The 15,365-nt window shown below is 43.5% G+C and overlaps 1 protein-coding gene across 2 annotated transcripts in view; it reads left to right on the top strand.

Moving 5' to 3' along the window:
* The first annotated feature begins 144 nt into the window (after positions 1 to 144).
* ZNF454 (zinc finger protein 454) overlaps positions 145 to 15,365 on the top strand; it is a 23,920-nt gene continuing 8,699 nt past the window's right edge. Inside the window, exons 1-4 of one of the 2 annotated variants that reach the window (XM_006746841.3) lie at positions 145 to 333; positions 1,380 to 1,477; positions 2,460 to 2,586; positions 3,016 to 3,105. In XM_006746841.3, the coding sequence (XP_006746904.1) occupies positions 1,445 to 1,477; positions 2,460 to 2,586; positions 3,016 to 3,105 (250 nt within the window). In that variant the 5' untranslated portion in view covers positions 145 to 333; positions 1,380 to 1,444. Of the gene's footprint in view, positions 334 to 389; positions 527 to 1,379; positions 1,478 to 2,459; positions 2,587 to 3,015; positions 3,106 to 15,365 lie in introns of those variants that run through there. The other variant, XM_081827307.1, reaches the window with a different exon arrangement.

The raw sequence follows: 15,365 nt of genomic DNA, 5'->3' as shown, positions 1-15,365 counted from the left end.
TCTGGGAAATGTAGTTTCAGCACGCAAAGCACCCAGGAGTCGTGTTGAAGGGCGAGGCCCTGTCCGCGCAGGCGCACGGTATCACCTTCTCGGCCCTGCGCAGGGGTGGCGCTCGCCGCCGCTTCGCCCGCTGGGAAGTGGAGTCTTGGGAAGCCGAAGGGTTGCAGCCCTCGCACTCGCGGGTATTCGGCTCCGCGGCTCCCCCGGCAACGCGCAAGCGCAGTTCCGACCCGGGCTGCCGACTCCCGCTCATTGTGTTCCGCCTGCGATGTGGCGGTTGCGGTTCCTCGCCGCGGGCAGAGGCTCCTTGAAGGGCAATCCGGTGGTGACCAGGCACGGTGGCCAGAGCCGCGTCGGGAGAGCGGGAGCGGCCGTGGGGTGGTCGGGCCGGCGGGCAAGGGCGGGGGGAAAGAAGGCCGAGGAGGTACGGGTCGTAGTCCGTTCTGGAGGACGCTGATCGGATGCCCCAAACTTCCCGGGACGTATGGCTGAGGTTTGATTGAAGAGGAAAGGGGAGGACGGCCAGGTGCGGGCTGTTGGTTTTAGGGTCGGAATGTGCGAGAGCATGTGCAGGAGGATGCGGTCCGGGCCTCTGCGTGTGTCTCGGAGGAGCCGACTCCGGGAAGCCGGTGGACGCTCCGGGGGTGATGCTCCGGGCTGTGTCGGAGCCCCGTCTGCGGACCTCGCCGAGGCCGGGGCAGCCGCAGCCGCAGCCGCAGCCGCAGCCGCAGCTCCCGCGGGGACCGGGCAGGGGGCCGGAGGGTGGCTTCTAGGAATGAGACTCCCAGCCCCCTCCCCGCCACCCAGCCACACAAATGCACTGCCTCTCGCCCTCCTCTGGCTCTTTGTCACCCACACCGGGCCGCTGAGGGGGGAAGGCCTGAGGTCGGAGGAGGGCTTGGCCTGAGAGGCCTTGACAGTGAGTATCCAGCCCTCTTAGCTTGCCTTTGGAGGAGAAGGAAGACCATCCTTCCCCACTTCTTCCACTCCCCTCCCAGGCAGGGGGGAAAGTTCTGTTGAGACCTGTCAGGGTAACTTAAGGGCAAAGGCCAGAGGGTGGGCAGAAAGCCTGAGATCTGGGACTGAAGGGTGCTTTCTGCAAGGAGAAGCCAACGTATTTAAGATACAGAAGGGAAGATGTGGCGGATTTGATCCAGATGCTGGGGGAAAGTGTGGGGCTGGGAATGGCTGCATGCCGAGGGATTCCCTTTACAGTGGAGGCCAGCAGAACTATCCTCAGAGAGGAGAGAGAATTGGGAGCAAATAGGGACTAAGAATCTACTGCTTCGGGGTATTGGAGGACTCCCAGGACGTGAATGCTCCCAGCCTCAGTCTGGACTGTCCTGTGATCTCTTTTAACCCAGTTCTCCTCATAACAGGTGTGTAGAAGTTTCTAGCCTAAGTCCTGCTCTGCCAATCCCTGAAAGGGCTTATCAAAGAAGGAATGGCCGTCAGGCACCTGCCAACCATGGTCCAGGTGAGTGGGGAGTTGCTGCAGGGTTCCCCGCCCCCAATTTGCCTTATAAAAGTTTTGAATGTAGAGGTTTGAAAAGGGTGTGCTTGTTTTTTCACCCTGACCAAGAGCTTGTCTCTTAATCCAGTCTCAGTTGGAGGCCTGACCCCGTTGCTCCTATATGTACATGTATAAATAGAGAGATATATATGTGTATATATTTATATATGTATATGTATATTGGCTTTCTTCTCTGGGCTTCTCCTTAACTCTTCTCAGGGCACACCAGCTTCTTGGCTTCTCAGCCAAGAGGTTCCGGGGAAGGCACTAGTTGTGATCAGAGGGGACAAGGTCATATTGTTCAGAATGACTATTCCTGTGCGAACCATGTATGTGTGTTGGGGGTGAGCAGGTGAGCAGCTGAAGACAAGCAGGAGTTGCTAAGCAACAAGTAATAGGTGCTGGGCCATGTTCTCCAAGACGTGCCAGGAAGACAAGAGAGATGTGGAAACAGTCCCTAGCTTCTTGGAGTTAACAGTCCAGTGGGGGGAATCCGAAAGCAAATGAGAACTCACAATAAAGTGGGACGGTGCTTTGCTGGGCCTGCACAGGAGTTGAGGAAGGCTCTGCCCAGAAGGAAATGTGGAGGCTGAGGCCTAGGTAGGACTTGGTCATGGGGTGGAGTGGAGGCAGGGCTGGGCAGATTGAGGGAGATAGGAGAAAATGTCCAGGGCAAAATGAACAGCAAGTATGAAGTCTCAGTGCTGAGGAAGCATATCTTCTCCACAATACGTGTTTCTTCAAGACAGGAAGTAAGGTCTGATAAAAATTTGGCCCCTAGGAGACCCTGAGGAAATGCTTACGTTGTCACAGAATACCGTCGGGCTCTATGCTAACAGTCCCGCACCTCTCAGCCGGCTTCTGGGGACTGCCAGGCTCAGCACTTCCCAGAGAGCCATGGGAGGGGGTCGCCGCAGGTCACCAGCGATGGGATTTGCTGTTACAGGAATCAGTGACCTTCAAGGACGTGGTCGTGCTCTTCACCCGGGACGAGTGGGCACAGCTAAGCCCTACTCAGAGGGCCCTTTACAGGGATGTGATGCTGGAGAACTACAGCAACCTGGTTTCACTGGGTAAGCGGGGGGCCTCCGAAGGCTGATCTTCACATCTGGGGATCCCTTTGGGACCCTTATAAACTCTTAAACTGGTTCCACACAGAAGACTGGGCTGGGAGTGGGCTGATGGAGGATGTTCTCTTCAGGGCTGCTGCATGCCTACCCCTGGTGTCCTGGGGACGTGACCCCTTTGGAGTCTAAGTGCAGATGCTTCGAAGGCGATGAGGTTGAATCCTCTCTCCGTTTCAGCCCTTCAGGGAGAAGGACATGGGAACAGATGGTTGGCGTCAGGCCCCAACCGTCTGTTCTTCCTTCTGGGGACTCGCCTGTCCCCTGGCCTTCCTATCGGGTCACCTTTCCCAGGAAGTCCCGAGGACCAGGTCTCCTCCTTACAATGATTTTATCACTGGTATGAACAGATGTGGTCCATTTCCCCCTCAAAAACAGGACTCTTAGGACCTCAACCAGAGCTGTTTTCCCAGCTGGGAAAAGGAGAAGAATGGATGCTGGAGGATGCATCGGGAAGCTTCTGTCTTGGTAAGAGCCCTGCGTGTGGGAGGCACCTGGAGGGACCCCACAAACACTCCAGGCCCATGGACTGCGAAACGTCATCTTTTCCCTTCTCATTCACCACAATATCTGGTTGCCACACTGGTCCCCCTGTGCATGTGGGCTCTCCTCTCCATGAATTTTCTTCTCCCTTCTTTGGCGTAGATTAATAGTCTCCAGTTGGGAAAAGGCCTCCGGTGTAATTCGGGCCTCTCCCACCAGCCCATGTCTCTTTTAGCATCTGACAGTGCAGTCTCTGCTCACGGTTCTCGGTGGTGAGGAACCGTGCCAGCTTACACACAGCAGGGTGTGATGGGCCGGCTAACCATCTGCCTTCTGAGGCAGACCTTCTGGCTAAACATTGCACACTTCTTCAACCGCCTTCGTATTTGTTCATCTGTATGTACATATATTCGGCCAGCATTTAATTATTCTCTGCCTGTTGTCAGCACCACACTCGGCTGGAAGCACCATGAGAATGTGGCCAGGTTTATACTTTGCCAGGTTGCTCACTTGGCACCTGCTGGGTGGCAGAGACTTGTAGCCTGAGGATACAGAGAACATGACAGTTTGGTGGTGGTTACTTGTCTCAAGGGGCCCTGTGGGTCCGGTAGCTTAAGAGCAGGAGTAGGGGTGCCCCTCCCCTTGCTCCTGAATATTGTAGGGAGCATATTGCCTTATCCAAGACGTGACGACATTTCCCTTTGGGCTGGCATTTTGTAGGCTGGAAAGTATTTTTTTAAAACCTTTTGGTACTGATTTTTCACCCAGCAAAACAGGCAGGGATTTATGGACCCAATCTGTTATGGAATTTAAATGTCTTAACTCTAAAACTCAGTTATCCAAAAAAATATCTTCTAACTTACTGCAGTAGCATTCTGAATTTGTATGTTCTATTATACCCAAGCTAAGGCATTTTTAGTATTTCATTCTGTATTATGCAAGCAGTGTTCTAACAAAAGAAGGGGGGGGCAATTAAGCAAGAGAAATTCATCCACTGTCCTGCCACTCTAGCATAACATCATCCGTTCTTCCATTACCCATCATTACCACTAGTTCTTTCTTGCACTTGGGTGGGGGGAGTATGAAGATAGAGGAGTTTTATGTCTAGAAGCAGTTTGATAGTCAGGTGTAGGTAATGATGTGAAAAACCAGGTGGTCAGGGTTCAGGCCCTCCCAGGTGCCTTTCCCGACCCTCAGGGTCCAGCACCTCGTATTCCCGAGTTGCCTGGACACCCCAAACCTTGAGCCGATTCTTGAGGGATGATAAGTGGTCAGCACTGATCAGGCAGGGGAAGAAGTCTTATTTTACACTTCCCAGTGAAGTTTTATAGCTGTTCTTCTCATTATCTATGGAAGATATATTTTTACTTTTGAATAGAACCATCTTCTCTTTTGTTTTTTTTTAGCCAGAATTGCTGCTATGGAGAAATGGTAGTCATTTCCAAATGCTTATCACCCTCTTGTCACTCTCTCATTATTACTATTCTTAAAGCACTCATTAGATCATTTTTAGTTTTGGTTTTTTTCTTATTTCTGTTTCACTTCATAATGACTGACTGGGACTTCAAAAACCCATCTAGAACTTCTCCATTGTTGCACCAGCTACCCTTGGTTTAGAACAGACACTTACTTTCAGTGGTAGGAAGAAAAAGTCCTTCTGATAGGTTTCTCTTCTCTGGGCCCTGTGCTAGCGGAGGGAGAAAAGAGTTGGCATTTGAGCCCCTGGGGACCATCACCGTGCTGGGTGTTTTCCCAGGGAATTTAGGCGAATTGCCCCATTCAGTCCTTACAACCTGTGAGGCAAGTCACATCAACCCCACTTACAGAAAACCAGGCCTCAGCATGGTTAACACATTTGGAAAGATTTAATGTTGCTATTTCCTGGCAAGTCAGGATTGGGGTGAAGCCAGTATTGAAACCCATCTGACCCTCAAACTCATTTTCTCCCCTCCTGCAAAATAGCTTCAGTCACCTAGAAATTGTTTACTCAGTGAACCTACAGATAACCACCTGGTCCCTTAATTTAGGTTGTGTGCTAATGACTTTTTATAGTTCTTCCATATTTATTAATCTGTTGAGGTTTCTTTCTGTTACATTGGTTGTGCATTTTACCAATTAGCTTTAAACTGTTGGTGGTTTTATTTTATTGTTTTTTTGTTTTGGGGGGTTTTGTTTGTTTGTTTGAGCCTTGAAGTATATTCGTTTACAACTGGGCATAGCATTCATCTAAAAATTTAACACTTTATAGTGTGTCTTCTTCCTCATTTCCAGCCTTATCTGCTGTTTCCCACCCCCCCTCTTAAATTTGTTGGGAATTTTTTTCAGAGATCCAGCTCTTAGTTACATCTCTTACAGGTTGTAATTTTATTTCTACGCTTGTGGTCATTTCCTTGTTTTACTTTAAAATAAATGTGTTTTGGGGCGCCTGGGTGGCTCAGTTGGTTAAGCGACTGCCTCCGGCTCAGGTCATGATCCTGGAGTCCCGGGATCGAGTCCCGCTTCGGGCTCCCTGCTCGGCGGGGAGTCTGCTTCTCCCTCTGGCCCTCCCCCCTCTCATGCTCTCTCTGTCTCATTCTCTCTCGCAAATAAATAAATAAAAATTAAAAAAAATAAAAAATAAAAATAAATAAATAAAATAAATGTGTTTTGATGGCTGTACATTCTGTATACGAAAGAGGATCCGTGGTATCTTGTGACAGTTACGAAGCGTAGGGCGCAGCACCCGTGCCCCACTGTCCGGCGGAAGAAACAAAACTTGGGGCACGCGTGGAGCCGTGTGCGGGCGCGTCACTGCCCCCCGCCCAACCCGGCCACTGGCTTGAGTAGTACCCGCAGCCCCATGCTGCTCGTCGTGGTCTTTCCGCGTTTCTCTGTAGCTCGGAGCAGTCCTGCTCGGCTCTGCACGCTTTCACGTCTGACCCACGTCGTGTAGAGCAGACCCCGCCCACGGGTTGCACTTCTCAAGCCCTTGCAGAGGTGCATGGCCCTGCACTTCGATAGCCCCAACGGCGATAGCGCAGGTTTTCCGTTCTGTTGCTGGTGGGCCTGTAGGTTGTTTGCACACTTTGCTGACCGCATATTCTTATGCACGTTTCCTCGGACACATGGGCCTCCTGCAGGAGTCTTTTTTAGGCGTCTTCATAGGCGTAGAAACACTGGCTTTAAGGGTAGATGCTTCTTCAGCTCTGCTAGGTTTTCCCAGATTACTGATAGTTGATGCAAGTTCTTGTTACTTCACGTTCTTGCCAAAATTGGGAACTGTTAGACTTTTTCCCAGTCCCATTCCTGCGAGACGGTATCTCCCTGTGCTTTTAAATTACATTTCCTTGTTTCCTGGTAAAATTGAATATGTTTTTGTGTGTTGCTAATTTGTGTTCTGTGACTTACATGTTCATATTCTTTGCCCGTTTTTCTATTATAGTTTATGTTTGTCTTACTCATTTGTAAAAAGTCCTATGTATTCAGGAATCCAGTATTTTAGCGGTTAATATGTGTGTCACCCTATAGCTTCTCTTTTCTCTTTACTAACAGAAATTCTTAATGAAGTAAAATGTATCAGTCTTTTGCCTTAATGGTCTTTATCTTCATGCTGTTTGTGTCGTGTTGAAATGGTCCTTTGTACCCTTAGATCCATGAGGGAAGGACTTGGTCTTGCTTGTTCTTCTTTCCTCAGCGCACCAGGTCCCAGTGTGTATTTGTTGAATGGAAGCATGAATTTCTAATAGTACTTAACTTTTGTCTTTTTTTTTCTATAAAATCTTGTCAGAGGTTTGCTTTTTAATAGACTTTTTTTTTTTTTGAGTAGCCTAATATGGGGCTTGAACCTGCAACCCTGATATTAAGACCCAAGCTGAGATCAAGAGTCGACGCTTAACTGACTGACCCACCCAGGTGCCCCTTTAATAGACTTTTTAATGAAAATTTGACTCTGCTGATCCTTTCTATTTTACCTTGATCTAGGTCATTGATTTTTTTTTGCCCTTTATTTCTTACCTCTGACTTTCTTAGAGTTTATTCTGTTCTTCTTATATTTGGTATTAAGTTTTATCACACTAATACATGCCTTTCATGAAACTATAGTGTTTAATACAAAAAAACGAGTGGCCCCTTTGTCCCCCCTTTTCCCCATTCTTCCCTCTGGAGAGATAGCCACTTTTCTTTTAGCTGATTATTTGATGTGTTTGCTTCCAAATAATGACGTTTTTGCTATCCCTAACCTAAGAGGTCCCTCTGATCTCTTTGCAGTTAATCCCCTTCCCCATCCCTAGCCCAGGCAACCCTGATCTGCCAGGATTTCATAGGATTGGACACGTAGCCTTCTGTGTCTGACTTCTGTCACTTAGCGCAGTATCTCTGAGACTCTTCCTTGCCGTTTCACGTGTCAGAAACTCTGCTGTTGCTGAGTTAGCGCCCTGTCATATGGCAATAGCTCTGTTCAGTCGTCGTTAATGAGCATTTGGGCTATCTTCAGGTTTTGGCTAAAGCTGCTATGAACATTCCAGTACAAGGCTACTTCGTGTGGATGTATTTTAGTTCATATGCTCTTTGCAGACATACGGTTTCAGTAAGGTATGTGCCTAGAAGCAGGAATCCCGTGTTGTGTACTAGTTGTGTGTTTAAACTGGGAAACTGTTTTCAGTGGACATGAGATCCAGGTGCTCCTTACTGTACTGGGTAGGACTCCAGCACCACGCTGAGCAGCAGCTGTGTGAGGGGCCATCCCTCCTTGTCCCCTGTCTTAGGGGGAAAGCACTTGATCTTTCACAATTCAGTATGTCAGGTGTAGATTATTTTGTAGATGCCCTTCTGACGTCAGGTTGAAGAAGCTGACACATCTGATGAGAGTTTTATCATGACTGGATATTGCATTTTTCTCAAATGCTTTTCTGAATCATTATGATGCTGCTATGGTTGATCAATTACATTTATTAGTTTTAAAATATCAAACCAGATTTGCATTCCCGGAAGACCCCAACTTAGTTTTGATTTATTGTTTCAAAATATTGCTGGATTAAATTGGCTAACATTTTGTTAAGAATTTTTGCATCTGTATTCCTGATAGATTAGTCTGATCTGTTCCTCGCAATATCTTTGTTTTTGGCATCAGAGTAACATTAGCCTTATAAAATGAATTTGGACATTTCCCCTTCCCTATTATTTTTCGGGAAAATCTGTTTAGAATTGGTGTTATTTCTTCGTTAAATGCTTGGTCAACTCAGTGAAGTTTCCTAGGCCAGGAATTTTCCTCATGGGAAGGTATTAAACTGCAAATTCAGTTTCCACAGCTTCTCTTCAGTGGGCCACAAATGTTAGCTGCCTCAGCCTCCCCGAATACTGAGCCCTGTCACTTCAATTCACTGAGCCTCCTGGGCTGTTTTGGTCCCTGTGCTGTGACCTGGACACTGTCCTCACGGGCTAAATCCCTAGGCCTTCCCTTGTCTGTTTCCTTTCTTCTAAGGATCTCCATCTTTCCCTGTCATTTGTCCATTGCCTAAAAATTGTTTGTTTTTCTCTCTCTCTGTTTTCTTCCCCCCTGGTTTTCTAATTGTTTAACAGCGGGAATTCTCAGAGTTTCAAATCCTGCCATCATTTTTTAATTTCCAAGAACTCTTGTTCCTCTGGATGTTGCTTTATTTGTACGCTGGTATTCACATTTTATAGTTAAAATTTTTTTACCTCTAAAGATAAATGATTTTTGAAAATATTTTCTTCTCCCTTCATAAGCCCTGTGTCCTCGAATTTTTCTCTTTGATTATTTGGTATCTCTTTCCTGTTAGAAGCTTTCCTCCGCTATCTGGTAGTCCCTGATTGTCTACCCAGGTAAACGGTGGGGGAGGTTCAAGGTCCTTTTTGGAAACTCTTCGTGGGTGAGCGGGGCTTGAGTCTCTAATACTGCTCTCCTGCCACCAGCTGCCCTGGTGTCTTCAGTCCACAGCACCTTCGATTTACTCCCTCCAAGAGAAAAGGCCTCCAGTCTTCTCCCAAGTTGGGAGAGGGAGTCCCTGAGCTCCTCTGAGTTGGGGAAGGGATGTGGGGGCCTAAAGGCTTTTGTAAACTGACCTTAAACCAGTGCTCCATAATCCACTCCCCACTTCCGCATGTACGTGATGGTGCCAGTTCCTGAAACTCTAGGTGATTTGGAAGTAAATTGAGTTAGTTTCTGATCCCTCCCTAGGGGTGACCTTTTGAGTACATTGTGAAAGGGGCTTGGATCACACCACTTGCATGCCTTGCATGAAACTCTGGAGTTACATAGTTTAAGACCATACTGTGTTTTTTGTAACGTGAGACAGTGCAGCTAGGGGTATTGCTTCTTAATTCAACCCACCCTGAAGTGACCTGGAGGCCCCAGGGAGAGCAGATCCTGCCGGCTTAGATCTTCAGTGGGGTCCAGTCTCTCCTGACCTCAGTTCATCTTCAGTGTGGGGAAACTGGGGTGCATTTGACTCCCCTCTTGATTAGATGAGTGTTCTCCTGGAACACTAAACATTCAGAAGACAAATATTCTCTTAAACGTAGATGATGATGTGATTTTATTATCACAATCAAGAAAAGGCTTTAATAGATAAAACTATCCAGCAGCTGCTAGAAAAGAAAGCCAGCAATTGGTTATTTTTGTTGAGCCACAGTATCCTTTTTGAAAGCCATCTGCCGGATTTTTTTCATATTTTTTTTATAGTAATGTGTCAAACTCAACAAATTTCTGCCATGTAAATATTATATAACTGGTACCTGTGACAAGAAATAGAATTACCAGCATGTCAGAAACCTGCCATCCCCTCTCTTTCTTTTGTTCTGAAGATAACTACTACCCTGACCATAGGCTTGTTTTGCCTGTTTTTAAAGTTTATATAAATGGAATCATACAGTATCTACTCTTCTGTGCATACAGTATGTTTGAGATTCATCCATGTCTGGCAATAGTTCGATCATTCTCACCAATTTTCAATATTTCACTCTGTAAACCTACCAACATTTCTACTTTCTACTGTTGCTAGACACTTGATTCACTTCTAGCTTGGAGCTATTATGAAGTGTACTGCTTTAAACATGCCTGTACGTCCTTTAGAAAATATAAACGTACATTTCTCTTGGGTATGTAACTAGGAGTGCTATGTTCTTGAGAATGCAAGCTTTAGTTGACACTGCCAAGTAGTTTTCCAAAGTGGTATACCAGCAGTACGTGAGGGTTCCACATTCTCCTATACACCTAGTATTACCATTTAAATTTTTCTCCCACCACTCTAGAGGGTTTATGGAGTATCTGATTGTATTTTAACTTACGACTGATGAAATTGATCATCTTTACTTTTAATCTCTTTAATATCCTCTTTTTTTTTTTTTTTGAAGATTTATTTATTGTAGAGAGAGAGAGAGCATAAGCGGGAGGGGCAGAGGGAGAGGGAGAGAATCTCAAGCAGACTCCGCACTGAGTGCAGGGCCCAACTTGGGGGGCTTGATCTCACAACCCTGAGATCATGACCTGAGCCAACACCAAGAGTCAGACACTTAACCAACTGCGCCACTCAGGCGCCCCTAATATCCTCTTTTGTAAAGTACCTGTAAGTCTTTCCATTATTTTCTATATAGTTGTCTGGTCTTTTCTTATTGATTGATAGGATTGCCTATTTGGGATTTGAGTTCTCAAGTGTCTTGTATATGTATGTGTATTGCAAATGTTGTTTCCCACTCTGAATAATAGTGTCATTTGACAAATAAGTTCTAAATTTTTAAGATAGTCCAGTTAATCAGGGTGTGGGTTTTTGTGGTTTTGTTTTGTTTTGTCTTTTTGCCCCTTGTGGTTAATGCTTTTTGTGTCCTACATAAGACGTTTAAGGCCATGAAGATCTTTGTTTTCCTGTAGCAGCTTTATTCTTTTGTCTTTCGTACTTTGGTCTGAAATCAACATGGAAGATTTATCGTTCATTGTTTTCCATATGGGTATCCAGTTGCCCCAGGATGGTTTACTGAAAAGACGGTCTTTCTCCTCACTGTATTGCAGTATCTCCTTTGTCATATGGCGACTACATGTGCATGAGTCTGATTCTGGATTCTGTAATCTCTTGCATTGGTCTGTTGGAATACAGGACTGTTCCTAGACTCTATTCTGTTTCATTCTTTTTGTCTAATCTTATGCCAATACAATACTGTTTTAATTACTCTAACATTATAACGAGTCTCACAATTGATGATATAAGTCTTCCAGCTTTATTCTTTTCTTTGCTTTTAGAATTTTTGAATTGACTATTCAGTTTCCACAAAATTGCTGCTGGGATTTTAATAAGAATTGGCCTGAGTCTGGAGCTCAAATGGGGAGAATTGGTAGTGTTCCATTCTGTGAACATGTTATATCCCTATATTTGTTTAGGTTTTCTTTATAATTTCTCTGAAATTTTTTGTCATTTTATGTGTATGGTTCTTGCACATCTTTCATTATATTTATTTTTGAGTATTTTTTGTTTTTGATACAATTATAAAATATTCTGAAAGTTTTCTTTTCCAATTATTTGTTGCTGATATATAGATAGACTATTGGTTTTTATATATTGATCTTATGTCCAGCAACTTTACTAAGTTCCCTTATTAATTCTAATAGATTGTAGATTATTTTGTTGTTTTATATGAATATAATCATATTATCTGAGAATAATGATATTTTTTTTCTTTCTTTACTTGCACCAGTTAAGACTTCTAGTACAACTTTAAATAGAAATTATAATAACAGGGCTCCTGGCTGACTCAGTCAAAGAGCATGTGACTCTTGATCTCAGGGTCATGAGTTCGAGCCCCACTTTGGGTGTAGAGATTACTTAAATAAACTTAAAAAAAAAAAGAAATTGTGATAACAGACATTTTTTTTTCAGTGTAGTCCCAGGGGAATGTTTTCAGTATTTTGCAATTAACTGTGATGTTTTGTGTAGATTTTTTGTAGGTACTCTTTATCAGATTAAGGAAGTTATGTTCTACTTCTACTTTACTGAGTTTTTATCATGACTGGGTATTGAATTGGGTCAGATGCCTTTTCAGCATCTATTGAAAGAATGATACCATTTTTCTCCTGTATTTTGTTAATATGGTGAATGACACTGGGTGATTGAAATGTGAAGACAACGTTGAATTTCAACTTATTTGTGATCCATTATCCTTTTTTTTTTTTAAGATTTTATTTATTTACTTGACAGAGACAGTGAGAGAGGGAACACAAGCAGGGGGAGTGGGAGAGGGAGAAGCAGGCTGCCCGCTGAGCAGGGAGCCCAATGCGGGGCTCGATCCCAGGACCCTGGGACCATGACCTGAGCTGAAGGCATGTGCTTAATGTCTGAGCCACCCAGGTGCCCCTCCATTATCCTTTTTTATATCACTTTTTTATATTCCTTTTGCTGAATATTTTTTTTAGGAATTTTGCATTTGTGTTGATGAGAAAGAATGGTCTGCGATTCTTTTTTTTTAAATTGTCCTCATCAGATCTGGCAGGTTGTGCTAACTTCATAAAACCGATTAGAAACGTTTGTTCTCTTCAGTTCTCCGAAAGAGCTTGTGTAAGATTGGTGTTATTTCTCCTTTAAATGTTTAGACAAATTCACTAGTGAAGCCAGCTCTGCCTGGCAATTTCGTTGTGAGAAGTTTCTATGTATTTATTTTTTAAAGATTTATTTATCTGAGAGAGAGAGAGAGAGAGTGAGCACAAGCTGGGGGAGGGGCAGAGGGAGAGGGAGAGAGAGAATCCTTAAGCAGACTGCCCACTGAGCAAAGAGCCCAATACGGGGCTTGATCCCAGGACCCTGAGATCATGACCTGAGCTGAAATCAAAAGTCAGCCACTTAACCTACTGAGCCACCCCAAGTACCCCTGTGAGAAGGTTTTAAAATGAAATTCAATTTATTTATTAGATGTAGAACCATTCAAATTTTGTTTCTTTTTTTGCACATTTCTAGGAATTTGAGCCTTTTGTCTAAGTGCCCAAACTTATTAGCATAAAGTTTCCTTATTATGTTATTGTTCTTATAAGTCTCTGTGGAATCTGTCCTGATGTCATCTTTATCATTATTGATATTAGTAATTGATATTAGCAATTAATTAGTAATATTAGTAATCATTATTGATAATTAGTCGTTAGTGATAATTAGTAATTAGTAAGGCACACACATAATTATTGTGTGCCTTCTCTCTTGATTAGTGTTGCTAGAAGTCTATCAGTTTTTATTAAGTTATTGATTTGTTGTCTTTATTATTTCTTTCCTTCTCCTTTGTGTTTCATTTGCTATTTTTCTAATTTCTTGAGATGTACATTTCCTTCTACACATGACTATAGCTGCATCAGTTTCATTTCATCTTATTATCATTCAAATTATTTTCTAATTTTTTGTTGTGGTTTTTTTTCTTTCCTCTATCAGTTATTTAGAAATGTATTGCTTAATTTAGAAATATGTGTGGATTTTTTAAGTATCTTTTTGGTATTTTGGTGTTCATTTCCAGCTTAATTCTACTGAGTTCAGAGAACATATTCTGAATGCTCTCAGTCTTGTGCAATGCATTCATTTACAGTTCAATATAAGGTCAGTTTGGGTAAATGTTCTGTATGCACTAATAATACGTACTCTGTCATTGTTGGGTATGCTATTTTCAAGTCTATTAATTGAGATTTGTTTATCAGATTGTTAAGATCATCTCCATTCTTTTTTTTTTTTTAAGATTTTTATTTATTTATTTGAGAGAGAGAATGGGAGGAGGGTCAGAGGGAGAAGCAGACTCCCCGCCGAGCAGGAAGCCCGATGTGGGACTCGATCCTGGGACTCCAGGATCATGACCTGAGCTGAAGGCAGTCACTTAACCAACTGAGCCACCCAGGCACCCAGATCATCTCCATTCTTAACGGTTTGATTTCTGAGTTATTGAGAGTGGTGTGTGAACAAACATACATTACTAGGATTGTTAAGATTTCTCTATTTTTGCTTTTCATTTTCTCAGTTTCTACTTTATACATTGTGAAGTTATGTGCAAATGTAGATTTGTAATATGTTCCTGGAGAACTGTCCCTTCTGTCAATATGAAATATCTGAAAGTCTATTTTTTCTAATATTGTAAGATTTGTCTGATATATACATCAGCTTTCTTGTGGTTAGTGCTTGCATGATAAATCCTTTTCATTCTTTTCTATATTTCTCTATGTTTTGGTATTTCTCTTCTAATAAGCATTTAGTTGGATTTTTTTTTTAAGATTTTATTTATTTATTTATTTATTTGAGAGAGAGAGAAATAGCATGAGAGGGTAGAGGGTCAGAGGGAGAAGCAGGCTCCCCGCTGAGCTGGGAGCCTGATGTGGGACTTGATCCCAGGACTTTGGGATCATGACCTGAGCTGAAAGCAGTTGCTTAACCAGCTGAGCCACCTAGGCGCCCTAGTTGGATTTTTTTTTAATCCAGTCTTACAATCTTAGTTTTTTAATAGGATATTTAAACCAGTTACTAATATGTATGGGAGGGGCGCCTGGGTGGCTCAGTCGGTTAAGTGGCTGCCTTCGGCTCAGGTCATGATCCTAGGGTCTTGGGATCGAGCCCCATGTCCGGCTCCCTGCTCAGCAGGGATTCTGCTTCTCCCTCTCCATCTGCCTGCCACTCTGCCTGCTTGTGCTCTCTCTCTCTGTCAAATAAATAAATAAAATCTTTTAAAAAAAAATAATAATATGTATGGGATTGGATATCTGTTATCTTCACATTTATTTTTTGTTTTACTCACCTGCTTTAAATTATCTTTTGTCTTTAATTTTGCCTTCTCTTGCTTTATTTTCATCCTAATGCTTGTTAATTCTTCTTTAACTATTAGACTTTATTGCTAGTACCTTAAAATATTAACTCCTTTTTCTCCCATCTTTCGTGTTATTTTTTTGTAATTAATTTATTTTTTTGATGTAGTGTTCCATGATTCATTGTTTGCGTATAACACCCAGTGCTCCATTCAGTGCGTGCCCTCTTTAATACCCATCACCAGGCTAACCCATCCCCCACCCCCCTCTCTCTAAAAGCCTGTTTGTTTCTCAGAGTCCACAGTCTCTCATGGTTCGTCTCCCCCTCCGATTTCCCCCCCCTTCATTTTTCCCTTCCTACTATCTTCTTTTTTTTTTTTTTTTTTTAACATATAATGTATTATTTGTTTCACAGGTACAGGTCTGTGATTCAACAGTCTTACACAATTCACAGCGCTCACCATAGCACATACCCTCCCCAATGTCTATCACCCAGCCACCC

This window comes from Leptonychotes weddellii, chromosome 7, assembly GCF_054177405.1.
Source record: "Leptonychotes weddellii isolate Sample4059 chromosome 7, ASM5417740v2, whole genome shotgun sequence".
In the NCBI taxonomy this organism is placed as follows: domain Eukaryota; kingdom Metazoa; phylum Chordata; class Mammalia; order Carnivora; family Phocidae; genus Leptonychotes; species Leptonychotes weddellii.
Note: the sequence above shows the minus strand (reverse complement) of the source record. Positions and strands in the feature narration are given on the sequence as shown.